This window comes from Peromyscus eremicus, chromosome 4 (assembly GCF_949786415.1).
Source record: "Peromyscus eremicus chromosome 4, PerEre_H2_v1, whole genome shotgun sequence".
Lineage (NCBI taxonomy): Eukaryota > Metazoa > Chordata > Mammalia > Rodentia > Cricetidae > Peromyscus > Peromyscus eremicus.
The window spans coordinates 136,312,875-136,340,737 of record NC_081419.1 but is presented as its reverse complement, the minus strand read 5'-3'; the positions used below and the strand labels follow the sequence as shown (position 1 = coordinate 136,340,737).

Sequence of the window (27,863 nt, the reverse complement as noted above, 5' to 3'; positions counted from 1 at the left end):
CTCTCCCTGAGTGCTGGGATTAAAGGCATGGACCACATGTTCAGCTTCTTTCGTATTCTTTCAAATTAGTCCACAGGTTCAGCTTTAGCTTAAGCAATTATTTCCTGCTAGGCTTTCATCTGACTTTGAACCAGCTCAGAAATCTGTAAAGTATTTTAACAAGTTTGATCATCAGTGTATCTTCAATAAAGGACTCAAATCTTGAGCAGCAATGAGGAGAAAAAAAAAAAAAAGATATTAATGACAGACCATTTCATAAATTATAAAAGTTCAGTCCTAGATTTAATTCAAGCAAATGAATCACCTCTTCCATCTGGGCACTACAGAGGATGCACAAACCTTCCACTGCTTAGAGAAAAGAAAGCACAGACACGTTAGTAGGGAGGATGAATTCAAAACCAGTCAGGCACAGTCCGGAAGTCCTGAAATGTCATTCCACTTATATCAATATCATGCTCCAGGATGAGACAGTAAACACAGAGTTTAATTTTATTTTATTTCAGTTCAGAGCCTGAAATAGGAACTCTTTGGTATTTTGAACATTAACTTGACATTTGGAATCACCATTAGTTGGGACAAGAGGGAATTAGCTGGCTTGATGGTTGATTCTAACCCAAGGATGAAGTTTTCACAACTCCAGGACAGGGATTCTGCCCACTGCCCACAGCAACCATGTGTCACACGGGTACAGCTGAAGGCTCTGGAGCAAACAGCACCCCAGACTTTGGCATCCATGTGTACTGGGCCAACTCTGCTCACTCGACCGAACACTGGATCCCGCTGGCCTGGCTCAATTTTTCTACACCACAGCACTTACCATCCTTTAGCCCACTAAGTGCTTGCCTATATACTCTGCTACTATGTGTTAGGACCCTCCAGCCAGAATAGAAGTCTCATTCTCGAAGGGATCGCCATGTGTTGTTCATCTGTAGACACTTGGTAAGTACTTGCAGAACTAATGAATGTTGTAAACAGTCTATATGGGTGACATCACCTGAAGGGCCGCCATGTCAATGGGCCTCCTGGTTCAATTTCTTGAACTCCACCACTTGGAAGAAGATGTGCTCAAGGATATGTTTGGCATCCTGCTGATCCTTTGGAAGTTTACTGGTTACTCCAAGAATGTCACCACACTTTCTGACATAGAATTCGAGGTCTTCATCAGTACCTAAACACAGTACAGTTTGGTTAACCCTTTGTTCCCACTCTTTCCAGAGTGCAGACACCGTGTCTGAGGTGTTCCCTTCCTCTTGAGATTACTCAATTCTTCCTAGAATGATATGATCATGGGACTTACATTCCGGCAACTCTGGGGACTTGGATGTGCTTTCATAAATAAGGACAAAAGTGGCACATTTTGTTGTTCTTTAGTGAGACAGTCTCATGTTACAGTCCAGACTGGCCTCAAACTTGTAACAGTCTTCCTGCCTGACTTCAGTTTCCTGAGTGCTGGATTACAGGAGTGAGCACTATGCCCAGCCTAAAAGGACAAGCCTAATCAGAGTAAAGCTCGTCTGTTCTGGCTTTCCCACTCCCCAAATCAAGCACTGGTACACCACAAAGCACCAAAGAAATGGAAGGAACTCAGGTTATCAGGCTCTAAATATAGAGGTCACTGTGAAAAGGTGATGTATGAAGTTCAAAGTAGCATTTATGCTAACCATGGTGGTACACACCCAGAATCCCAGCATTTGGGAGACTGAGGAAAGAGGATTACAAGTTTGAGACCAGCCTAGGTGACACAGGAAGAGCCTGCCACATAAAAGAAAAATAGAAGTCTAGGGATCTAGTTCAGTCGTAGAGCACTGGGCTGCAGCACCGGATCAATGTCTAGTACGGGAGAAAGGAAGTGGCGTTCACCGGAAGAGCATTATAGAAAAGTAAAGTCATGGGTTCAGTCCTTAGTAAAACAAAAACAAAACCCCACCATTTACTGTAGATTATCATAGAAAAGCAGGCCGTGATACAAGGTGGCTTGCATCTGTCCTCAAAGAGCTAAGGCAGGGGATTCTTGAGTTTGAGGCCAGCCAAACTGACCCACCTGAGTTTCAGAATCAGCTTACATTACCCTGTGAAACCCTGTTTTAAAAACCCCCCAAAAAGCAGAGCCTGATGAGGAGAGGACACAGGGGGATCCGAAGTTCAGTCAGTCTCAACTACATATTGAGTTCAAGGCCAGCTATATGAGCCCATCTCAACCTTCATCCCATGCCCTGAAAATTAGAAAAACACCAAGAAAAATGTACCAGTAATTACAACAGACTTCTGTGAAGCCATTCCTTAGCAGTACTATATCTAAGATGGATAGTTATTACAGCTCTTCTTGGGACAGGGTTGTACACTGTAGCCCAGGCTGGCCTTGAACACAATGATCCTCCTGTCTCAGCCTCCTGAGTGCTGGGATTACATGAGCCAAGCTCCACACCACAGATTAAATGTGAAACAAGTGACCACCATTCCTTTGCTAGTTAACATGAAGGATATTCCCAACTTCATTTTTTTTGTTTTTGTTTTTGTTTTTGTTTTTTGGACACAGGGTTTCTCTGTGGAGCCTGTCCTGGATCTCACTCTGTAGACCAGGCTGGCCTCAAACTCACAGAGATCCACCTGGCTCTGCCTCTCGAGTGCTGGGATTAAAGGTGTGCACAACATACAGCTCATTGCATTTTAAAAATAAATAATGTCATCTGTGTATGCTCATACGTCTTCTTAAATCGTATTCCCGGGGTGGGGTCACTGCTTCACAGTGAGTGGTTAATTTTATGTCTCTTGCTATTTGGGTGCAGGCCTGTTCACTGTATAGAAGCAGAGCATATTAGGAGGTTCAACAGGCAGAAGGACACTCCGATTTGAAGTCTACACAAGTCTTTTGGCCCTGACTTCTTTTTCTATTCTTGTTTCTTTTTTTAAAGAACACTTAACTGTTTTATTATTATTATTTGTATGTGTGTTGGGGCAGCAGCTAGTCCATGGCATCCATGTGGAAGTCAGAGGACAACTTTTGTAAAGTTGGTTCTCTCCTTTTACCTGTAAGTGGGTTCCAGGATGTGAACGCAGGCAACCATGCTTTCACAAGCACCTTTACCTGCTGAGCCATCTGCCAGCCTGTGGCTCTTTCTAATCTACATGGTCCTATGACCCAGATCTGTAGGGTAGAAGCCAGGTTAGTATGCATTTACGGTCACTCAATTGGTCAGAACTAAGGGCCTATGGGGATCAAAAGTGAGCCGGACTTTTTCTGCTTAGCATCATGTTCTAGATTACCTCACCTCAGAGGACTGCATTCACATGAATGAAGACATGTTCAACTTTATCCATGTGCTTGAATTTGGTTCTCCATAAACAATCTTTAAACATTCGCTTACAGCACGTCACAGAGGTTCACGGTATATAAAGGTCATAAGAAAACAATGGAACTGGCTAATACTCACACTTGTTGGTGATCTGAGCAAGACGTGCCTTCTCAGAAGAGAATGTCTCATCTAAGTCAAACAGCTCCAGGGGAGGGGGTGGTAATTCCCGGAAACTAGGAGGGAAGACCTAGAAGAAATGAAGGCTTTAAGCAAAGTCTCTCAGATCCTAACAAGACAAGAATAAGAAGCAACAAGAGGCTGACTGAACCCTTCCCCTGGGAGGAACCAGCCCAACTCCATCACCTCCAGCTGCCCTCATCCATTAGGCCTATGTCAAGTAAGGCCGAGTCTCTTGTGAGCAATCAAGCAGAACCAGCTTTAACTACACCACTCAACTGACCAAGCCAATATAGCGGTGCCATGAATTCAGCAAAAACCCAGAGCTTAGGCTGGTGTGGAACATTTGATGCCACAACCTGTTCCTATATAATCATGCCTTTGTTTGTTTTGAGACGGGACCTTGTTGTATAGCCCAGGGTGCCCTCAAATTTGTGATCCTCTTGTCGTAGCCTCCTGAGTCCTGAATTATAAGTGTACATCATTACACCCAGCTAGTTATTATGTGTTCATTAGGAACAGAAGTCATTGGAGAAGCAGATGTAGTGCAGAAAGGGCTAAACTTAGCATAGGTATGGACCCTTGGTAAACTAGTAACTACCAGCTCTCATTGTTGGTTAAGTGGTGGCGCTCGTGGCTGGCTGCCGCCTGTGGCGGCCATGCCAACGGAGGAGAGTGCTGGAGGAGAGTCACGAGCCATGGTTACCTTTTTAGAGTTTTATTGGGAGAGAAAGGGGGAGAGAGAAACAGAGAGACCGCGCGGAGGGAAGAGAATGGAAGTGGGGGGGGGGCGCGGGCTGCGGCACGCAGAGGGCACTCCCGCTTTTTAGGCTGGGACTCCGTCACAGGCTGGTGATGCTGTCACAGGCTGGTGACGTAATTAAGGACATAATCCTTACACTCATGACAAGTAACCTGACGCCTTCCACGGCAATTTCAAGTTAGCAAATTGAAGCCAGAATGTATGGGGACAGGGAAAGAGAACACAAGTTCGGTTAATAATTGTACCAGCTGGTTTTATATCAACTTGACACAAGCTAGAGTCATCAGAGAGAAAGGAGCCTCAGTTGAGAAAATGCCTCCATGAGATCCAGCTGTAAGGCATTTTCTTAGTTAGTGATCAATGGGGGAGGGCCCAGCCCATTGTGGGTGGTGCCACCCTGGGCTGGTGGTCCTGGGTGCTATAAGAAAGCAGGCTGAGCAAGCCATGAGAAGCAAGCCAGTAAGCAGCACCCCACCATGGCCTCTGCATCAGCTCCTATCTCTAGGACCCTGCCCTGTATGAGTTCCTGTCCTAACTTCCTTCAGTGATGAACAGCAATGTGGAAATGTAAGACAAATAAACCCCCTTCCTTCCCAAATTGCTTTTTGGTCGTGGTGTTTTGTTGAAGTAACAGAAACCCTAAGACAATAAAGTACTCAAAAGTTGCATGATGCCTTACATATGGCCGCTGTTCTGTAGCTGCTTTTTCTCAACTGAAACATTCCCCCCAGAAGGGAAAACAGAGACTCATACCAGTTAGAAAACTTACAAGTATCAGGAAGCTCACAAAATTACAAGACTCACAATCTATCTGGAGGTTAAATAAGCAGTACATTACTTGGAGAGTTGGATGCTACTCTCAAGTGGAACTGCCTGAAAGGTAGGCAGAAAACACCAAGATGCAGCTTTCCTGAAAATTCACCTATGCTGGGGTTGGGCTTTTTGGTGATGCAGCTGGCTGAGAAGTAACCCTGTTCCTGCCCTCCTGTGAATAACTCCTCACCCATGCTCATGTAAGTAAGCCACTGCAAAAACTCACTGGCTTACTAAAGTAGACTTGGGTGGAATCATGTTTTTGGTCTGTCATCAGTGCTCTCTAGGGTGAACATGTCTGTTCACATCTCCTTAGTAAGTCATACAATGGCTGTATGGCCCCAGGCTGTTAAAACTAAACTAAGGATCTGAGTACCCAATGCCTGGGAAGGCACTTCAAGGATTTTCTACCTTTTTACCCAATGTGTCTGAATGAGAATGGCACCCATAGGCTCATGTATTTGAATGCTGTGTCCTTAGTTGGTGGAACTGTTTTGGGAAGGATTAGGAGGTGTGGCCTTGTTGGAGGAGCTGTGTCAAAAGCTCACACCAGGCCCAGTCTTGTGCTCTCTCCATGTCCTACTTGTGGATCAGATGTAAGCTCTCAGCTATTGCTCCAATGTCATGCCTGCCTGCGTGCCTGCTGTCATGCTCCTCATCATGACGGTCATGGACTCACCTTCTGAAACTGTAAACAATCTCCCAATTAAATGCTTTCTTTTACAAGTTACCATGGTTATAGTGTCTTGTCAGAGCAATAGAAAAGTAATTAGGGCACTCAGACAGTCTCATATATGCCTTCCAACCACCCAGCCCCAAGATGGAAAAGCCCATGTTCTGACTCCTTGGTCACTTCCCCTATGTAGAAATCCCTATAGAATGCTAACAGATGTGATGTCTGTACATGCTTAAAGGTAGAGCACTGGGACTCTATGAAGGTGCCCACATGGAGGGAGCCCCCAAACACAATTACTCACCGCAGGCTGAAGGGCCGGCAGCGGCATCTCAAACTGAGGCTGGACAAGCTGGAGTGGTTCATGTTTCACATTTAGTTCCTCATGAGCCCTGGGTTAGTAAGATGACAAAAATGTGGGAATAAAGGTAAGACACTGTGGTTAAGGCACACATCAACACTATTCCGAAAATACACAGTGTGTTGCTCTAACAGTCGTGGAAACAGTTCAGTAATAGGGCATATGCCTAACATGTGCAAGGGCCTGGGTTCTAGCCTCATCAATTCCAGAAAGCAAAGCAAAACAAAACAAAACCTGTTGTTCTGGGCTGGTGAGATGGCTCAGCAGGTACAGAACTTGCCACCAAACCTGCTGACCTAAGTTTGATTCCCAGAACCCACATGGTAGAAAGAGAGAACCAACTCCTGTAAGTTATCCTTTGACTTCCACATATGGGTACACATGTACACATACACGCACATGTGCCACGTACACACACTGTGATGGCTAATCTTGTTTGTCAACTTGACACACCTGGGAAGGAGGAGCCTCAGGTGAAGAACTGCCTCCATCAGACAGGCCTATGGGGCATTTTCTTGGTTGCTATTGATACAGTAGGGTCGAGCCCACTGTGAACAGTACCATCCTCTGAGCAGACATCCAGAGTTTATAAGAAAGCTTGCAGTGAGGAACTGTGACCAGGAAGTATAAGATGAAATAAACCCTTTCCTCTCCAAGCTGCTTTTGGTCATGGTGTTTATCACAGAAACAAACCAAATTATGACACATAAAATTAAATAAAATGTAATGCAAAGGGAAAATAATTTCATTTAAAAGTGTTACTCTGCCTAACAGGATATCTTCTAAGATACTTCTCTAGGGAATCACAAAGTATTATTTGAGAACTGAAAGGAAAACTTCCTTTTAAATTTCAACCGTCCTCTCAATGGGATTTGGTTTTTACCTGATGCATACTGTGCCTCTTGTAACTCACTGTGTTTCCAGACTTGTTTTCACTACCGAGAGACAGCAGTCCAGTATGAGACTGCTTCTGGTAAGTGAACACATCTTCATGATATCGACTCCCATGGGAACACTTTCCTCAGCAAGTACTGACTCACTGTCTGCTATGTACCAGGCAGCTTTAACTGTCATAGGCACCACAGCAAGGAGGGACAAAGGGGGTTCTCCTGGGACCTACATGCTACCGAACAGACACACTGAAAACCGGGTAACATGCAGGTGTCAGTACGTAGTATGAAGAAAAACAAATCCAGGATAGAAAGACAGGAAGGAGGCAAGAAGTGGGGCTGGTCAGAGAAGCCCTGAGTAAGAGAGAGGGAAGAAGTCACACAGTTATCTTGGAAAGGATCTTAAGCTGAGTCAGGCTTGTGTAGGACATGCCTATCCCAGTGTCCAGAAGGTTGTGGCAAAAGATCACAAGTTCAAGGCCAGTCTGGGACACTGTATGTTTTACATCAACCTGAAGTATAAAGTAAAACCTAATCTCAAGAATAAGCTTCTAGGAGGCAGCAAAGCCTCCTTGTTTGTCACAGTACAGTGGGCAGAATGGCGAGGCCATCAGAGACTCAGGTGCCAAGCTCAAGCGGCTGCTGTGGCTTCTGCTTTGCCTTCACTGTCCCTGGCATTCATTTTGTCCTTTGTACTGTATGTAATTCTGGCACAACTCCTAGTCCAATTTAATTTTTCTCCTTATTCTTTTCATTTAGTGTTTTTGAGACAGGGTTTGATTTGTCTTCCACATGTAATCCTCCTGTCTCAGCCTCACAAGTGTGGGTGGGGATCACAGGCCTGACACCACTGTACCTGGCCTCACATGTACATTTAATACATATTTGTGGCCTTTCAAAATTAAGTGAGAGAAGCAAATGCCAGTAGTCTACAACCTCAGGCAGGGGTGAGGTCTATGGCTAGAGAGAGGCAATCAGCTAAGCTACTGCTCTCAGTCAGTCTGTACACTCTCGGGTGCCTGGGGGAGAACCTCTCCTAGCAATGAGGGTTATGGGGTCAAGACAAGCCAGACCCTGTCTCAGAAATACTACATGAACAGAATAAGGAGAAAATTAAGTTGGACAAGGAGTTGCACTAGTTAGCAGAGTTACAGACAATACAAAAGGACAGAGTCCCATGGAAGGAAGACAACTCCTGGTAAGCAGCTACCCACTACACACCACGTGGTGAGCATCTACCCACTACACACCACGTGGGGAACAGCTACCCACTACACACCACGTGGTGAGCATCTACCCACTACACACCACGTGGTGAGCATCTACTCACTACACACCACGTGGTGAGCATCTACTCACTACACACCACGTGGTGAGCATCTACCCACTACACACCACGTGGTGAGCAGCTACCCACTACACACCACGTGGGGAACAGCTACCCACTACACACCACGTGGTGAGCATCTACCCACTACACACCATGTGGTGAGCATCTACCCACTACACACCACGTGGGGAACAGCTACCCACTACACACCATGAGTTTTCTGACCCTGCAGTGTGCAGGGTCGCTGAACTCATTTCATTAGGCCTCAAAACACTCTAGACTGTGGCACAATTACTGAAGCAAGAGGAAGCAGAGGTGTAAAGACTTGAAGTAGCTTCCAAAGTTGACTTTTTTTTTTAAAAGATTTATTTATTTATGTATACACTATTCTGCCTGCATGTCTGCCTACAGTCCAGAAGAGGGCACCAGATCTCATTACAGATGGTTGTGAGCCACCATGTGGTTGCTGGGAATTGAACTCAGGACCTTTTGGAGAGCAGCCAGTGCTCTTAACCTCTGAGCCATCTCTCCAGCCCCCAAAGTTGACTTTTTAAGAGACAGGTAAGATGTAGTCTGGGCTGAGTCTGCACTCAGTCATCCTCCTTCAGTCTCTCTGCACCTTGTGCTGATATTACAAGGTTGTGCCAGTGCACCCCACTCAACAAACGTTTCTTTATTTGAACCTGCGTCTGCCAAGCTGTGTGCTGTCAGGGATGAGAATGGTTTTAGGAACTGAATCCACTGGAGTACAAGACTCTGCAGCAAGCCTCATTATCTAACAAAGACTGGAAATTTACCCATGTTGTATAAGTCCTGGCAAGGGAGCAGCTGAGACACAGGACCAGGGTCCAATCTGTGGGAAACTAGAAAAGACGTCTAGTAGAGGCACATGCTTCAATCTGTTTTCCTGAAATAGCCAAAACAATTTTTTCCAGTATCTGGGAGCCTCACATGTTAGGTGAGTGCTCTTCCACTGAGCTGGGCTTAGCATTCAAAATACTGCAGCAGCCTGTCAAATGACCAGTCAGGAAGAATGGAGACTCACTGTAGATGTAGTGTTAACAGTGGAGCTAGGAAGAGTAGCTGAAGTTTAAAGGCTCTCTGGCATGTGCCTCATAGGCTGTGATGATAAGTCCCAAGAGACTCAGTGCTCTCTTTGCTCTGTTTAAGTGCTTCTAAAGAGGACCAAATATATCTGTTTACTAAGGAGTTCTTGGAACCCAGCACTCATGCTAAACCCAGAAAAGTTGTTGGCAAAGTAGAAAAGTATTGGTTATCCTAAATGCCCTATAGATCCTGGGACACAGGGGGATAGTAAGTAGTAGTAGTTCCTCTATTTCATGCATGCACCCAACACCAACTTCCCTACTGACTTCATCACAGATCTGAGAACACGTTCTCCTGTTACATCTGCCATGACCTAACTACCATCTTCAGGCTCCTGTTTTCAAATAGTGGACTGCAGTGTGGAGCCCAGGCAGCCTCAGTACTGACTTGATGACCTTGGGGAGGCAGGTGGTATCCAGCTGGTAAATGGACAGGTCAAAGAGGGTGGTAAAGTCACGAGGGTTCTCATCACCCTCCTGGAGACACACTCGGAGCTGCTCTGAAAGGGTGGCAGTGTCTGGTACCATCGTGTAGTCGGAAATCTAAAAGCCAAAAGAGAGTTCTTTCAGCACAAGTAAATGGGAGTTCACTCTGACAAGCTCCCACCATCTCAGGTCTCAGTCTACGAAACCTCTATTTCCTTGCCGAGAGATCTCACCACTGCCATCACTGACAACTCCCATCAGACACCTCAAGCAGAAAGAGGAAAACAGCTACTGGACTGAACCCCGAAGTTGACTGAGTCCAACTCTCCAATTACACACAGCTGAACACAGCTGGGGCCGTGCTGACTCAAGCATTCTCCTTTTACTATCATGGTCTTTCACCTGAATACTAAGCAATCAACTTTTTCTCTCAAGTTTACTCACATCTCCATCTGAGGCAATACCCCTTTATCACTTCAACCATCCAAAACAATTTTCCTTAAGACTTTTTTAACGAACAACTTTTTTTTTATTATTACAGTGAGAAATTGAAGGCAATAAGACAAAGTCCATAAACTCCCACTACAACATACACCCCCTGTCCCCCAGCATCCGGGCCATGTCTGCTCTCTCCTGTTAGAGATGCATGAGCATGTGTGGCACCAATGCAGACAGGCCTACCCTGTGCACACTATATCCCAGTCCTTCTTCCCTAGTCAGGGACATCCCCTAGCACTCTTCAGAGCAGTGATGATGTGCTCTGTGCTGGTAATAGTAAAAGACCAGGAGAATCTAAATGTCCATCTCAAGAGGACACTGTTTAATAAAGGGCAGTATAAGCGAAGGGAAAACATGGCTCAGTGTTAAGAGCTTTCCCCAGGACCAGCGTTTGGTCCCCAGTACCCACTTCATGTGGCTCACAACTACCTATTACTCTAGCTTCACAGGATCTTATGTGTTCTTCAGGTCTCCTTGGGCATCTGCATATGTGGTACACATATGTATAGAGGCAGGCGCACACACGCGCACACACACACACACACACACACACACACACACACACACACACCAAGAAAAATAAAATCTTTAAGAAAAAGGAACAGATAGACGGTTCTTCAAGAAAGAACATGGGAAATGTTTCACTGGTAATTTCCGCTCCCTCCCCACTCCCTACCCCCACCCCAAAGGGATCACATGCAGCAAAGGCTGGCCTAGAACTTACTACTTAACCAAGGCTGACCTTGAAGTTCTGATCCTCTGCCTTCCACCTCCCAAATGCTGGGACAACAGGTATGCGCCATCATGCCCAGCTCCAGTGGTCATTTTTAAGGTGCTGGACAGTGTACACACAGTGTGTATAACATCATTTGCATAAAAGATGAGGGAAGGAAAATGTCCACACAGACTAGCTTACCTAAGTAGAATCTATCTCTGAAGACCTATGGGACACTATGATTGCTGTCACTGGAGGGACAGAACAGCCTAGCTAAAAGACAGAAGGAAGACTATTCACTGTGTATGACTTTTTAACTCAGAACTATGTGAATGTATTACCTATTAGTCTACGCTCGTAATCCCATCACTTTGGAATAGCTTAAAACTGCACCAAGGCCCAAGGAACATTGAGGAAGAGAGAGTGGAGACTGTAAGGAACTGTAAGAGCCAGAGGACCAGGCAGTCTGCTGTCAGATTATGTCTCCCAAAAATGGCAGGGAAGCTACACTTTGTTGGTGCCTCAACAAAGTGGCAGCCTAAACAAGACCTGAACAATGATAAGACCAATAGACATGCTAATTTGGAAGGGCCAGATCCCACAGGGTTCCATCCCTAGACAAAGAACTACAGGAAGCTAATGCCTGCTACTGCAGAGAGTGGGAGAATTAGCTGGTCCCAGGGATGAGCCCCCTAACTAGTTATCCAACAGAAAACTTAAAAAAAACCCAAAAACCCTGATATGTAACCAGATGTGGTGGTACAGCCTACCATCTCAGCACTCAGGAGGCTGAGATGGGAGGACTGCTGTGAGCTCAAGGCAAGCATGGGCCACAAGGAGACTCTATCTCAAACAAAGAATAGCCACAGAAGCTGGTCGTCTGAAGGGCTGGGGGATGGCTCAGACACGGAATGTTTTGCATATGGGAAACTCAGGATTTGACCTCCACGACAAACCAAACCAACCAAACAGCTAGTCCTGTTTCACAAAATCTTTACCTTCAGCACAGGAGACTTGCCTGAGCATTCTAGAAATAATACAATGCATTCACTTTTTTTCTGTAGCCCTACCATCAATTTAATCCCAGTATTTTGGAAGGCAGAGGTGGGTGGCTATCTGTGAGTTCAAGGACAGCCTTGTCTACATATTGAGTTCTAGGCTAACCAAGACTATGCAGTGAAACCCAGTCTAAACAAATACAAAACCAAAAATGAGCCGGGCAGTGGTGGCGCACGCCTTTAATCCCAGCACTCGGGAGGCAGAGGCAGGTGGATCTCTGTGAGTTCGAGGCCGGCCTGGTCTACAGAGTGAGATCCAGGAAAGGTGCAAAGCTACACAGAGAAACCCTGTCTCAAAAAAACAAAAAAAACCCCAAAAAACCAAAAATGAAACCAACAACTTCTCCCAATCCTCAAACTTTTTTAAATCAAGAAACAGACAGGTAACTGCCCTTCCCAGAAACATGGGGCAGCTTTAACAACTTCAGTCTCCAATGACAGTGGGCTAAGTGCGAGAGCAATGGCAAGGAGACTAATTGTGCCATGACACAGCCCAGCACACAACCTGGAGGACAGAAACAGGCCAGCCATCTCTTTTCACTTCTCTGGCCAGAGGCCTTCCATGAAATCCTAGTTCAGTCATCAAGACTCACACATCCAAACAGAAACATAAAGAGTACTCCCAGGATGACTAGCTGTCCTAACTTGTTCTCTTTTTACGTTTACTTTGCATTTTATTTGTTTATTGTATGTGTGGGGACACATGGGTCAAGGCATGCAGGTGGCTGCAAGAGGACAATACATAGGAGCTGGCTCTCTCCTTCCGTCATGTGGGTCCCAGGGATTGAACTCAGGCTGTCAGGTTTGGCAACAAGGGCCTTTACCTACCGAGCCACCTCTCTAGCCCAGCAATCTTCTAGAGGGTCAATTTTTTTTTAAGATTTATTTATTTATTTATTATGTATACAATGTTCTGCCTGCATGTATGCCTGCACGCCAGAAGAGGGCACCAGATCTTATTATTACAGATGGTTGTGAGCCACCATGTGGTTGCTGGGAACTGAACTCAGGTCCTCTGGAAGAGCAGCCAGTGCTCTTCACCTCTGAGCCATCCCTCCAGCCCTCGAGGGTCCATTCTAAATCCTGGTATTTATATGGAAGCACTGGCTTCAACTAATCCTATGATCAACTATCCATTTTGTCTATTGCTATCTGGCTTTCTATAACGTGCCCTTCCTTTCCCCAAGCAGCAGCTCTTTGTTTCCAACTGACTTGGGGCTGAGTTAAGAGACATCTATTCCTCTGAGGTGGCTCTAAGAAGCTGGCCTCGTTCTCCATGTCAGTCTTCTGATGACTCAGTCTCCTACCTCTGGGTCCTCAGCATCAATCTGGTTTAGGTGGATGTCTCCTGTTGTGAGCCACTGGAACACAACATCCTGCATTTAAAATGATAAATATAGTTAGTCAGACACCCGGCTGTTTGGGAAGGCTCAAGGTCAGGCCAGACAAATTAATTAAGAAGGGGAGAAAAGACAACTAGTAATTTTAAAAAGGATGGTCAGCCTTCTGTCAGTAAAGTCTTTGGAAATTAACAGGTTTTCTTCAGTCTATGCAACCTTTATTATCATTTGCTTTAGGGTATTCTAACATGTAACAAGCAAAACTTACTAAAACCTGTTCACAATCCTAAAGCAACCTTTGTTTACTAGGATGACAGTCTAAACTCTTAAAAACACACCTTTTTAACTTTGGCTATTATAATAGACAAAATCATAATTATACAAAACAAACAAACAAAAAAATCAGCTTTTCAAAAGCAGACATTTAGGTTTTAGAGCACAGTCAGAGGCACTAGAACCAGGTAGACCTCTAAGTCGCCCTCCCACTACAATGTGAGACCAGCAGGGCTTGTCCCACTAACAGAGAAGATCAGTGGACACATCTTCCTCCGGCAGGTGAGTTGCTGGAATTCTATGGTGTTCAGGTCTCGAAGGCACTACGAAAATGCTTGTTTCCCTGTGGGGCATACATGGCTAAAAAGAGGGTGTCGAGACAAATTCACATAAATAGAGCTTAAGCTTTAAGCTGTTTGTGCAGAGAGTGGATACAAATGGTACCAGAGGAAGTTAGTTTAAGCTGTTTGTGCAGAGAATAGATACAAAGGATGGCTAAGAAAAAGTTATCTTGGGTTGTTTGTATGGAGATTAAAGACAAATGGTGAGAAAGAAAGTTAGCTCAAGTTATTTATGCTAAGATAAGATACTAAAAACAGGAGATGATGTCAGGATATAAACAACTTGTAAATAGGGTGACCTTTAAAATGACTGGTTGGTTCCTTCACCCCCTCCTAGGGGTCTGAGGTTTTTGCTATAAAAGAGGCTTACTGCCCATCAATAAATGAGTTCTTGCTTGACTTGACTCCCCACTGCGTCTGACTGTCTCCAGGTAAGAGGGAGGCTGGGGAACGGGCGTGCACTTGCCTTTCCTCAGTTCCAGGCCACCTCTTCACAGGTGACCTAAGTTTCTGGTGGGGCAGGTCCCCACATTTCCCCATTAGCTTCCTCACAAGACACGCGCTCTTCCAGATATGCAGACAGAGCAAAGGCCACACTCTTAGTTCATTCCTCATCATTGATGAGTCTTATATATACCCCTCACTAAATCATGCTGTCAGCCCTTGCTACACTCACTAGTCACAACCTTCACTTAGTCATCGTCCTTACCTGCCTGGGTGACTCCATCAGCCTCCTAACTGCTCTGGTTGCCCTCTTCCTTCCCAGCGTCCACACATCTGGAGGGGTCTGAGGACCTCCAAGGTTGCCATAAACCCTGCAAGAGCTCCCTGTGCTTTCAGGGTAAGCTTAAGCTACTTGCTTTGCCCCTTGCTCCTCATGACTTTCCCAGAGTCAGCCATCACTCCAATTCAGCATGCTTCCCCAATACTTTTCTAGACTCCCCAGTCTGTATGTCACTCTCCTGACATACCATAAACTTCTAGAATGCATGCGCTATGCCTGACTCAACTTGTATTTTTAGTGCCTGACATCTAATATGTTCAGCACAACTCATGCCGATGAGTAATAAACATACTTTTCAGTATTTTCTAATGACATGGAAGTGTACATTAATTTGATGAAAGAGAAAAGCTTACCATAATTTTACTATTTTCTTCTTTATCCAAATATTGGTCAGTGAACATGTGACATGAGCCAAGCACTGCCAGTTTCCCACCTTGGTTCTGTTGGTGACAAAGCAATGTCAGATACTTAGATCCTGAAACACACTGCATGTATCATTTATCACATTAGCAAATGTCTGATACACCAATAAATGCCAATTCACACGAAGACTTAACATTTGAAAAGTATCGACTATGAAAACTATTACCCTTTAAAGACTTATTTATTTTTCACTTATGTATATGAGTGCTTCATCTACATGAATACATGTGCACCATGTGAATGTAACAGCCTGTGCAGGCCAGAGAAGGGCATCAGATCCCCTGAAACTACAATTACAGGTAGTTGTGAGCCCCCAAGTGGGTCCTGGGAACCAAACTGGGACCTCTAAAACAGCAGCAAGTGCTCTTAACTACTGACCCATCTCAGCAACTCCTACATTACTAATTGCTAACAAATGAAAACAAAATATCTTTGCCTTTCTGATAAATATGAAAAAATGATGATCAGTGTTGATTAGATTTCAATTAAGTGAGTTCTTATACTACACTGCTACTAACATTGTCTGTATCTGCAGCCAAGACTGAAGAGACAGCTTGGAGGGTAAACTACTTGTCGTGTGAGCATGGGGACCTGAGTTTGAATCCCCAGAACTCAGATAAAGCCAGCTGAGGTAGCACACACGTCTATAACCACAGCATTCCTATGTGGTTATGAGAGGTGGAGAAAAAGAAAATTCCTGGAATTTTGTGAGCCAGCTAGCCTGTATATATAGCAAGAACTTTGTCCCAAAGTCGAGGATGAAGACCAACTTCCAAGGTTGTTCTCTGCCCTCCATTTGTGTGCCAATGAATACATGTGCCCACATTCATTCATACACACAAATGCAGATGCATGTGTACACACACACACACACACACACACACACACACACCATACACACATCTAAAGGCAAAAAATTTTTTTAAAAAAGAAACAAAACAAAACAAAACCCACCAACAATACAAAACACACAGAGAGTCTACACACAATCCCTGGTCATAATTACAGATAATTAGAAATAAATCCAATTGTTCAGTGGGAAAACAGACCAGCTTCTACCTCATAAAAAGCAAATATTTCACAGGAAAAATATTACTATTTTGTTGGGTTTTTTTTTAATCCAAAAAAGAACTCACTATGTAGACCAGGCTGGCCTGGAATTCAACTTACACAGCTCTAACTGCCTGTCTCCCAAGTGCTAGGATTAAAGGCATGTGCCCATCACAAAGTAGTTTTATTACGTCAATAACAAAAGAATACCCCTCCCATATCTAAGAAAGTCAATACCTTTGAGTGGTAGAAAGCCAGAATGGGTCTGTTCAGTGGGAAGCAAACAGAGCCCGTGGACAGAACAGCCACTGCTGGCTTCATGACGCTCAGTGTGGCACCGAAAGGGTAGACGAAGGTGAGAGCCCTGCAAGAAAGCAAACACATCCAGTGATTACATAATGGAGCGTAGGAGCCATGGGATGGGTCAGCAGGGGAAAAGACTTGCCACTGGTCCTGACTTCAATCCCTAGAACTCACCCAGGAGAAGGACAGAATGACTGCAAGCTGTTCTCCAACTTCCACACACATGCTGTTGTACATGTGTACACAACACCCCTCCCCAGTAAGTAAAAATATATAAAAACCAACCAAGTACAGCCTCTGGCAGGGCATGTGGCATACATCTGTAATCCTAGTACTCAAAGGCCTGACACAAGAAGAAGATGGGTGAGGCCAGCTCACACAACACAGCAGGTACCAGGCCAGCCTGGAACACACAGCAAGACCTTGTCTCAAAAAAAAGTAAATTCTGCCACAGACCACAGAGGACTGAATCTAAGTTCTGACAACAGATTAGTCATGTGAAGTCGGGCAATTACATTTACCACTACTTAGATAAATTAGGATGTAGCTAACTTGATCCAGTCATTCAAAATAATCAAGTACTTAGTTATACCATTATATGTGGAAAAAAACAACCAACCAACCTGGAAATCTAAATTCCATACTCTTAAGACACAATGAGTCTCTTGAGGGGAAGAGCACAGATTTACAGTGCAGAAGTTCTTTGCTTCCTTTTAAGCAGTACCATAGGTTGGGGTTTTAGTTTATTTTCTTGGTTTTTAATCATGTGTGTATGTGTGTGTAGGTGCCCACACAGTCCAGAACAGGCGTCAGAGTCCCTGAAGCTGGAGTTATAGGTTGCTGGAAGCTACCTGATATAGATGCTGAGAAGTCACCTCAGGTCCTGCAAAAGCAGTATGCAATTTTAACCAATAAACCATCTCTCCAGCTCCCAACTGGGTTTTTGCTGGTGGTGGCTGGAGTTCTTTTGGTGGGAATTACTTTTATAACCAGAAAACTCTTCATTTGAAAAAGGCAACTCTTGGAAGTAAGAGTTCCTTCCTCGTCAAGGAGCTGCAGAAACACACTCACTGGGCATTGTTTCCATTGCTCTCTTCATCAATGATTCCAGGCACAGCCTTTCCTGCAGCTCGGCTAATTTCCCTAAAAGGAAAACATTAAAATCTAATAAGCAAAGAAGTTTGGCGATTTCACAATGCCTTCATCAACAGTAAATATGAACCAGACACAAGGACCCTGTACTTTGTCAGTTTTTAAAAAGTAAATAAAAGCACACAACCACATACCCGCATTCTTTTTAGACACTTGCAAAAATTAACATTAAAAAATTAGGCTTAGGCCGGGCAGTGGTGGCACACGCCTTTAATCCCAGCACTCGGGAGACAGAGCCAGGCGGATCTCTGTGAGTTCGAGGCCAGCCTGGGCTACCAAGTGAGTCCCAGGAAAAGGCGCAAAGCTACACAGAGAAACCCTGTCTCAAAAAAAACAAAAAACAACAACAACAAAAAAATTAGGCTTAGCCAGGCGATGGTGGCTCATGCCTTTAATCCCAACACTTGGGAGGCAGAGGCAGGTAGATCTCAGTTCGGGGCTAGCCTGGTCTATGAAGGGAGTTCCAAGACAGCCAGAGCTGTTATACAGAGAAACCCTGTTTTGAAAAAAAAAAAAAAAAATTAGGCTTGAACCAGGCATAGTAGTGTAGGCCTTTATTCCTAGCACTAGGGAGGCAAAGGCAGATAGATCTCTATGAGTTCCAGACCAGCCTGGTCTACAGAGTGAGGTCCAGGCTACCTAAGGCTATATATGATGTCTCTAAAAACAAAACAATAGCAACAGAAAAAACCAAAGTGACTATAACAACAAAAAACTTAGGGTTGGACTGGGGATATACCTCCTTGGAAGAGTGCTGGCCTAGCACACACAAGGCCGAGTTCAATCCCTAGGACCACATAAACAGGTCTGGTGGTACACTTGTGAAATCTCCACACTTGGGAGGGAGAAGTAGCAAAATCAGGAGTTCAAAGCTAGTCTAGGCTATGTGAGACTGACTCAAAAAAGAAATCAACTGAACAAATACTTGGTTCAGTTCCTTTTTTGTTTTGTTTTGTTGGTTGGTTTTTTGTTTTGTTTTTGTTTGTTTGTTTGTTTTTTTTTTGGGGGGGGGGTTTCAAGACAGGGTTTCTCTGTGTAGTCTTGGCTGTCCCAGAACACAGTCTGTAGACCAGGCTGGCCTTGAACACACAGAGATCCACCTGCCTCTGCCTCCCGAGTGCTGGGATTAAAGGTGTGAGCCATTACCACCCAGCTCTTTTTTGTGTTGTTTTAGGAAGAAAGTCTTAAAAAAAGAGGGAGGATACAAAGTTGGAAGGGGTAGGGAGATGGGGTGGATCTGGAAGGAATTAGGGGGAGGAGGGAGGTAATATAACTGAAATACATTGTATGAAATTCTCAAAGAATGAATCTATCATATGAAAGAAAAGATAGAAGGAAGGAGGTCTTTCCATGAAGCACTGGTTGGCACTCACTTAGCCCAGGCTGGCCTCAAAATTGAGCCAATCCTTCTGTATTAGACTCCCAAGTGTGGGGATTACAGGTGTGTATACCACAGTCTCAGTGCCTCCATTTTCAGTCCTAAGGAAAGGGTCTACATCCTAGATCCACATTCTACACTGTATAACTAGGGTCAGCAGAGTCCTTGCATGTGGCAAGTCAAGTGTAGAATGAACAATTTTCAACATGGGAAAAAGTTCATGAGGCATCTGATACTGCCACCTCATATATTCATTTCACAATTCTAAAAGCCCCTCTTCTGTTTTAGGATCCAGAGTAATGAAAGCTGATGCAGTCTCAGTCTCCATGAGGTGACATCAGGGTCAGTCTGGGATGGACATGGGACCTAGGATGGCTCAAACAGCAAACCTTGGAGCTGCTCTTGAGGGAACAGTGAGACCAAATCCTATCACGATATCTCCAGATGGTGTGGCGAGTAGTTATGAATTAAGGAACCTGTTAAAACTTGCTGGAACAGCACACAGTTGTAATCCAGCACTTGGGAGGGTGAGGCAGGAAGATCACAAGTTTGAGACCAGACTGGGCTACATACGGGAACCTGGTGCAAAAAAAAAAAAAAAAAAAAAAAAATTAAAAAATAAAGTGGGGGGAGAAGATGACCACCTTGACAAACAAACAGGCATGCAAAGCTGAGAGCAAAGGAACTGTTGTCCTAAGGTTCTAAGTCCTTCAGTCACGCCATACTCAAAGCCTACCCCACATCTGCACTTCCCAGTGAGACAAAGCAATGAAGTTTCTTTACTGTTTAATCCCGCTTCGATAGGGTTTTCTTTTACTTGGAGTGGAGTACCTGACCAAAGGTAAATGTGAAGTTTCCAAAGATGGAAGAATATAATTTGGAGAATAAGAAATAAATAGAGGAAAAAGGCCAAGAAGGGAGGGAGGTGTGGCAGTGAAAAGGCGTGTGAGAAGAACAGAAGCCACATGAAGGGCATGCTGTTTTTCAACACCCTTACCTGTTCAACACTCCATCTGAAACCAGAGCTTCCTTCGGATGGAAATACTTGTAATAGACGTTTCTAACCACAGCATCTTATGGAGCAAAAGAGGAAGGTACACTTTAGATTAGAAACAAGCTTGATACAGACTCATCTGAATTTTGAAATAAAAAGGAACCTAGAACTCTATTCAAATTCCTCCCATTTTACCAAAGGTTCAGTGTACTAGTGAGCTCGGAATGGGGTGACCATGCCATCTTGGCACCAGCAGATCAAGAGAGCTATGATACAAACATTAAATCGGCAATCAATACCTTTGTTTAAAATAATAATAACCAAACAATGACAGCTCAGTGAGTAAAAGTGCTTGCCACCAAGCCTAACATCGTGAGTTTGAACCTTGAAATCCACATGGTGGAAGGAGAGAGCCAACTCCCCCATGCTGTCCTCTGACCTCCATATGTACATCATGGCACGGGCATGCACACACAAATAAATAAAATGTATTAAGATAATAATCACCATTATTAACCATGATTCCATATTCTTCTAGAAGAAAGTTAATATTGGTATCAAATCTGGATTCTCCTCCTTCTCCCAACATCACAAGGATATCCCCACCATTGTCAAGGTACTTCTTCAGGACTTCAAACTGTATGAAGGGAAAAACAAACAAACAATGAATATGGTCAAAAGACTTTTGTTTAAAATAACTACACCACGAATAAGGTCTTAAGTAACTAGAAACAAACACTTCAAATCTATAAACATTTAAATGTTCACAGACAGTATAAAATTTTCTCACTATACAAGATCTATCTCCTCCAGGTGTGGTGGTGCATGCCTTTAATCCCAGCATAGGCAGAAGCAGGAGGATCTTTGTGAGTTAGAGGCCAACCTGGTCTACACAGAGAGATTCTGGATGCCAGTAGTATGTACAGAAACCCTGTCTCAAAAAACAAAAAGACAAAAACAAAAACACACAAAAAGATCTATCTCTAAGTCTACCTTTGAACATTAAAGCTCTAAAATGCTCAAACAGGGGCCAGGGATGTACCTTAGGTGATAAAAGTGCTTCCTTTGTAGGTACTAGGTCCTGGGTTCACTCCCCAGCACAGATAAAACAGTGTGGTACTGCACACTTGTAAGAGGACCCAGCACTTAAGACTAGCATCCACCTGTATTATAAATGCCACCTTTGTTGTTATGGGTTTAAATGTATTGATAAGCTGGGCATGGTGGGGCACACCTGTAATTCCAGCACTCAGAAGGTGGATGCAGGAGGATCACAGATTTGAGGCCAGCCTGAGCTACACAGGAGTTTTCCTATGTTCAAAGTAAAATGAAGGCAAAGACATGTGCCTGACCCTTATCTACCTTCCCCATGGGTTTAGGACTCTGGGTTACTACCACAGTTCATCACTCCACGAAGGGGAAATGTCTACTCTAAGGCAACATAGTAGGTGTAGAAAGGAGACTCAAATCCATGATTTTAGGCCCTTGCTTGCTCCTGGTGTCCTCTCTTGTTTTCTAGGTGAATATTCTGTATAAATATTCCTTACCTCAGCTGCAGTAAATTTTTCCCTTGGTCCAGCTGTAATCCATAGTTTCACCCCAATTAACTTCTCAGATGTGATTTCATCTTTTAAGCTGGAAATATGATTTTAAAAGCAAGTTAGATCCATAATTTAAACCAATTTATAAGTTATTTTAGCCTCTTGACTATATGGCACCATAAAGGCTAAGACAGTTAGGGGCCTAGAATAGCCTCTCTCTCATAGTGAGAACCCCCTTCACAAGTGCCCTAGAGGCATCCGGCCCCTGTTCAGATACTCCCAATAATCAAAGGAGTTCAAATTAACTCACACTAAAGTACAAAGAAGTCTTCCAAATATTAATTCAATCAACTCTTCCATTAAGTTATCTATATTTTAAGACAGGGTCTTATATAGTCCAGGCTGGCCCCAAACTCACTATGCAGCCAAGTTTAACCCTGAACTCCTACTCCACCTACACTACCTCCCAAGTGCTGAGATCACAGGCACATGCACCACACCTGGCTCTAACCTTAACTTACATGACTACATGTCTTCACTCAGTGACAAAACAAAAACATTTAAGGCCTGGAGCTGTAACTTAGCGGTAGAGTACTTGCTGAGCCTATGCAAGGGGTCACGTTCAATCTTCATGACCACAGGGGAAAAAGACATTTAAAGGAAGCACATTTAAAAACAGACATTCTCATTTAACTCTCATTTTTCCTTCCTGAAATTGAAATTTTAAACCAACTTAAAATATGGAGAATAACGTCTCTGCCTTTTGGCTAAGATCAAGTACAAAATATGGAGAAAACTCTGACATCTTAAAATATATATGTATAATTATAATGAATTTTTTTTATGAGGGGCAACTTAATAATATTGTCTGGCCTTCAAAATAATGACCGAGCAGTCAATATTTTTAAATTGAGCCCCTCCCACCTAAACAATCGAAGTTAAGAAATGACTATTCAGTTCTACCATCAGGCCACCATTATCACTTAGCAGTGTCCAAGATCATGGTCACCTCTGAATCTTCCAATTACTCCGAAGTCTTTTCTGCAAAGATTTGTAGCCAGTGTTGGTGGTAAACACTTCCTTTTTGTATGCATTGAAAAGAATGGTACTCCGCACCTCCTTCTCCATGGTTACCTTACAGATAAAGACAAATCAGAGAAGCAGAATTTTAAAAGTGCCCCATAACGCTGGAGAAGGATACCTATAAAACCCTGATTCTCAAAGGTTGAGAGTGAAATGCATAATCATAGCTGAAAAACCAGTGGCCAAACTCAATCCAGTCTGTGACTGGCTTTAGTTTTCAGGATGTTCTCTGGCTCTCCTACCAGCCTACTTTCATGACCTTGCTTACCACCACCCTCCTGTTGTATACTGAGATCATATTTCCAAAGTAATTCCTCACTGCTCACCACTGTCACGTGTGGAGTATAGCTCTCTACATCAATTCAGGCATAACTTAATTTTATGAAATAAAATCTTACAATGCTACTCCAAAACATACCATGTATTTGACATCCTTTCTTGTCAATACATATAGACCAATTCTTTCAAATAACTAAAGTAGTCTGTTTTAAGGACATAACACAAATATTTAACCAATCGTAAATTTAGTGATATGTTTTCAATTTTGTTAGTAAAATACTAAAGACATTTCTAGGTTAATTTTATTTATTTTTATTTTATTTATTTTTTAGAACAGGGTCTCACTATGTAGCTCTGGCTGTCTTAACACTCATTATGTAGACTAGGTTGACCTCAAACTCACAGAGATCCACCTGCCTCTGCCTCTAAGTGCTGGGATTAAAGGCCTGTATTCCTATGCCCAGTTAGACCTATTTTATTTTTATTTATATGTATGTATGTATGTATGTATGTATGTATGTATGTATGTATGTGTATGTACATGTGCCTACAGAGGCCAGAAAGCAGATCCCCTAGAGGTAGACTTACAAATGGTTATATGTCACCTGATGTGCTGGGAACCAAACCAGGGTCCTCTGCAAAAGCAGTATGTCCCCTAACTGCTGAGCCATCTCTCCATCTCTCTAAAAACATTTTGAATGTGACATTTTATATATTTTGCAGCATTAGATTACTATCTGTTGAATGGTTAAAAAATGTACAAACTGCCCTTCAAAACTCTAATAATTTATACTTCCATTAACAACTTGTTCCCATACAACACTATTTTTGTCATCTTTACCAACAAAACAGAATAATATTCTTATCCATGGTTTTGTTCTTCTTTTTTCTTTTTTTTTTGTTGTTGTTTTGAGATTTTGCTTTTCAAGGGTTAACAAAGGTTAAATGTGGTCTGAAAATTTAAATGGAAAGTTCCAGAAATAAATTTCAAACTGTGAACCATTCTGGGTAGTATGATGAAATCTTAACACTATCCTACACTACCTGGCCCTGGACAATAGGCATTCCTTTGTGTAGCCTATCAATGCTACACACACTATCTAGCTATTCGTCACCCAGAAACTGATTCTGTCAATCAGATAGATGTTTTTGAAATCACAGGGCTCATACTGAATGAACCACAGCAATATCCTGATACGGTGTATGTCACAATGCCCATGTCATTCTCCTGACTTCACTGCATCACACAGGCACTGTCTCACAGGTGTCATCTCAATCCCAAGGGTAAGTCTAGAATAAAGTATTTTGAGAAACCATATTCACCTACGTTTTATTTTTTTATTTTTTTGGTTTTTCGAGACAGGGTTTCTTTGTTTAGCTTTGCGCCTTTCCTGGAACTCGCTTTGGAGACCAGGCTGGCCTCGAACTCACAGAGATCCGCCTGGCTCTGCCTCCCGAGTGCTGGGATTAAAGGCATGAACCACCACCGCCCAGCCATTTTATTGTTTTTTACTTATGTATGAGTGCTCTGTCTGCATGTATGCCTGCATGCCAGAAGAGGGCATCAGATCCCATTATTGCAGAGTTGTGAGCCACCATGTGGGTGCTGGGAATTGATCCCAGGCCCTCTAGAAGAACAGCCAGTGCTCTTAGGCCCTGAGCCATCTCTCCAGCCCCCATAATATTAGTTCTTATAAACAAATATGAACACACACATGCACAGTTCGACGCTGTTGTGGTTTCAGGCCTCCACTGATAGTCTTAGCACAGCTTCTGCAGACAAGAGGAAAATATTGTATTGGCCATTGGCCATCTGTATTTCTTCTCATTTTCTTGTCTGCTCACTTTTCCATAGGATTTTATGTCATCAAACTTTCAAAATTTTATTTGCCTTTAGCCTTGGCTTCTGGTAACCTTCTGGCTTAATTCTGCAGGAAACAGGGTTTATAAATTCAAAAGTATTAATATTTCTCCTTCTGGCTTCTGGACAGCACAATGCATTTAGAAAAGCTTTTGCTGTGATAAGATTTGTAAGTATATCCGACGATGTTTTCTTCTTGAATTTTCACAATTCTTGTTTATTAAGATTTTATGGGGCGGTGGTGGCGCACGCCTTTAATCCTAGCACTCGGGAGGCAGAGCCAGGAGGATCTCTGAGTTCGAGGCCAGCCTGGGCTACCAAGTGAGTTCCAGGAAAGGCGCAAAGCTACACAGAGAAACCCTGTCTCGAAAAACAAAAAAACAAAAAAACAAAACAAAAAAAAATTTATGAGCATATATTAATCTGACAATTTCATGCATGCACAGGATGTATTTTTATCATACTCCCCATTTTGTGCTTTTTCCCTTCTACTAATTCCCTTCTTTTTCCCAAATAGTCTTCCCTCAACTTTCATGTCTTTTTTTTTTTTTTTAAATAAATGAGTTTAGTTAGTATTGCTTATGGGAATGTGAGAAATGAGTGGCAGTACCACACCACTGAAGAAAATGTCTTTCCCTGCCCTAGCAACTTTCAAGTGTCCACAGAGCTTCAGTGATGGAAAGGCCTCCTGAGCCCTCCCCTCTCCATGAGACAATGTTGACAGGCTCAATTTGGTATAGGTCTTGTGTAGGCAAATGTGATATAATTTTTTAACACTAAAATTTGGCTCCATCTGTGGACTGGAGAGATGACCCCGTAGTTAAAGGCACTTGCCACCGAGCCTGAAAAACCCATAGGCTGACTCCTGCAGGTTGTCTTTTGACTTCCACAAGTACTCAATGGCATGTGCTCCCACACATACACAACAAATACACATAAACTAAAAATGAAAAACACTCTTGGTCCATTTGAAACTAATTTTGATCCTCAAAATGGACATCATTATTTTTTCCTAAATTCTAGAAGACTGCCCAATACCAATCCATGTTTTCAAAGCTGATATGAGATAACTTCAATATTTTTTCTTTCTTTTGAGACAGTCTCATAGCCCAGGTTAGCCTCTAATGTACTATGTAGTGGAGGGTGACCTTGAACTTCTTAATGTCTTGCCTTGGTTTCCCGGGCAATGGGATTACAGGCACATTGCCACCATGCTGCTGCCTCTCCAATGGCATTTTTTTTTTTTTCTGTGCTGTGGACCAGATACCCAGAGCCTCACGAAGGCACTCAGTGCTAAGCTACATCCTTAACCCCTTCGATGAAATAAAAAATTTTGTCATGATTTCACCACATGACAAAGCTGTATTTTTATGCTCCATACCATCCTGTGCATGCTTGTTTTCATTTTGTGTACATACAATGCAGTTTCCTGCCTCCTCCAGTTTCCTGATTGGAAAGTCTTAACGATCACATTAGTGATGACATTGATTTATTACTATATTACACCATAACAACGAACCCAAGCATCATAGTGCTGGGATTTATATTTTTCTGCTTCTGCCATTTTTTTGTTTGTTTTGCTAAAGAGCAGATTTCTGGGAAAAGTGAATAACCTTCTTTGGTTATTGAATGGCTCTTAAGGGAGAATACACTTGGAGTTAGCAGTTTATTGTAGTTCAGCCCCCGGTGAGAGCAGTAGATCTGGGGTCCTGTCCTGTTAGAATTAAAAATGAGTTTCCTTAAGGATACAAAAAGGCTAAAAAGAAATAATAACAATAACAATAATAATAGACAATGTTTGTGTAGAATAAGGTCCAACTTTATTCTCTTATTTTCTCTTCAATAACTTTACTAGGTAAATCAAATTTTTTTTCAGAGGAAAAAAGGGCGGCACCAATGATAGCTGAATCTAAGACAAGGCTCCTCGTCCAGGGTTCTTTTTTTTCTTTCTTTTTGTTGTTGATGTTTTGTTTTGTTTTTACAGTCAGGGTTTCTCTATGTAGCTTTGGAGCCTGTCCTGGTACTCGCTCTGTAGACCAGACTGGCCTCGAACTCACAGAGATCCGCCTGCCTCTGCCTCCCGAGTGCTGGGATTAAAGGTCTATACCACCACGGCCTGGCCTTGTCCAGGGTTCTTTGATAGTCTGCATGACGACGACAAACCCGCAAAGTCTGAGGAGCTAGAGAGTCTAGATCATTTCCAGGACCATTTCCCAGCCCATTCACGCGCCCTCAGTTTACCTCTGCCGACTTCGGGTTTCCCAGAAGGCTGGCCTAGGGGTCTCCAGAGCGGCATGGCGAAGCCGTCATCATGCCCAGGCCGCCCAGCGCCCTGCCGGCCCGTGCAACCCCACCTCTCCTTACCTGAGGCCAGAGGCTGCCAGGTATCCAAGGCCGCGCGCCGAGAAGGCGTGGCTCTGGGCCCCGAGCGACTTCCGCAGCGGTGTGATGACGACAGAGCGACAGATTGGCAGTGCCAGTTGGCAGCGAGCGCCGGGGGCTGATGGGTAGGGGGCGGGGCCAATGCCCGGCTGGGCCGTTTCCACGGGTGAGGGGAGCAGCCAAGCTTGAGGACTCACGTTTTAATAAGAATTCCCTTTCATTCATTTCCTTACAGCCGCCTTTAAAGACCGATATAGATCCCCAGGCCTCCCTGAGGGCGGAGACTGTGTGGGCTTCGCAGTCGGCCTGCGGCGGCAAGCCCCGCCCCGGCCTGGCTCCAGGACGCAGGCGCAGGGCGTCTGGGCAGGCTTTGGGAGAGGCCGAAATACCCGCAGGGTTTCGGTATATGAGAGGGTTGGGAGGCCAGGAGTCCTGCAATGCCAGATCTTACCAAAATTTAGAAAAAGAAACTGCCTTAGGGAGTTGTGAGAGGTTGGAGATGTAGAGTTTGGGGAAGCATTTCGGGCAGAGGGAAGTGCTTGTGCAAACGGTTACTATGGAAACGAGAAACGCCTG

The 27,863-nt window shown here is 43.7% G+C and overlaps 1 protein-coding gene across 3 annotated transcripts; it reads right to left on the bottom strand.

The window, feature by feature from the left end:
• Nucleotides 1–477: 477 nt before the first annotated feature.
• On the bottom strand, nt 478–27,385 carry Ift52 (intraflagellar transport 52). Of its 3 annotated transcripts, XM_059261851.1 has the most exons (14): nt 27,270–27,340; nt 24,760–24,972; nt 22,692–22,816; nt 21,689–21,776; nt 20,649–20,778; nt 20,145–20,220; nt 17,689–17,760; nt 16,552–16,678; nt 15,195–15,281; nt 13,411–13,479; nt 9,795–9,949; nt 6,024–6,111; nt 3,432–3,540; nt 478–1,168 (listed from the first exon to the last, which is right to left on the bottom strand). In XM_059261851.1, exons 2-14 carry the CDS (start codon nt 24,871–24,873, stop codon nt 1,011–1,013), a joined length of 1,398 nt encoding a protein of 465 aa, XP_059117834.1. In that variant the 5' UTR covers nt 24,874–24,972; nt 27,270–27,340; the 3' UTR covers nt 478–1,010. The 3 variants fall into 3 exon arrangements, with proteins under 3 accessions (XP_059117834.1, XP_059117833.1, XP_059117835.1); XM_059261850.1 differs by lacking the exon at nt 24,760–24,972 and having other exon boundaries at nt 27,270–27,385; XM_059261852.1 differs by lacking the exons at nt 24,760–24,972; nt 27,270–27,340 and adding an exon at nt 27,147–27,256.
• Between the last annotated feature and the right edge of the window lie 478 nt (nt 27,386–27,863).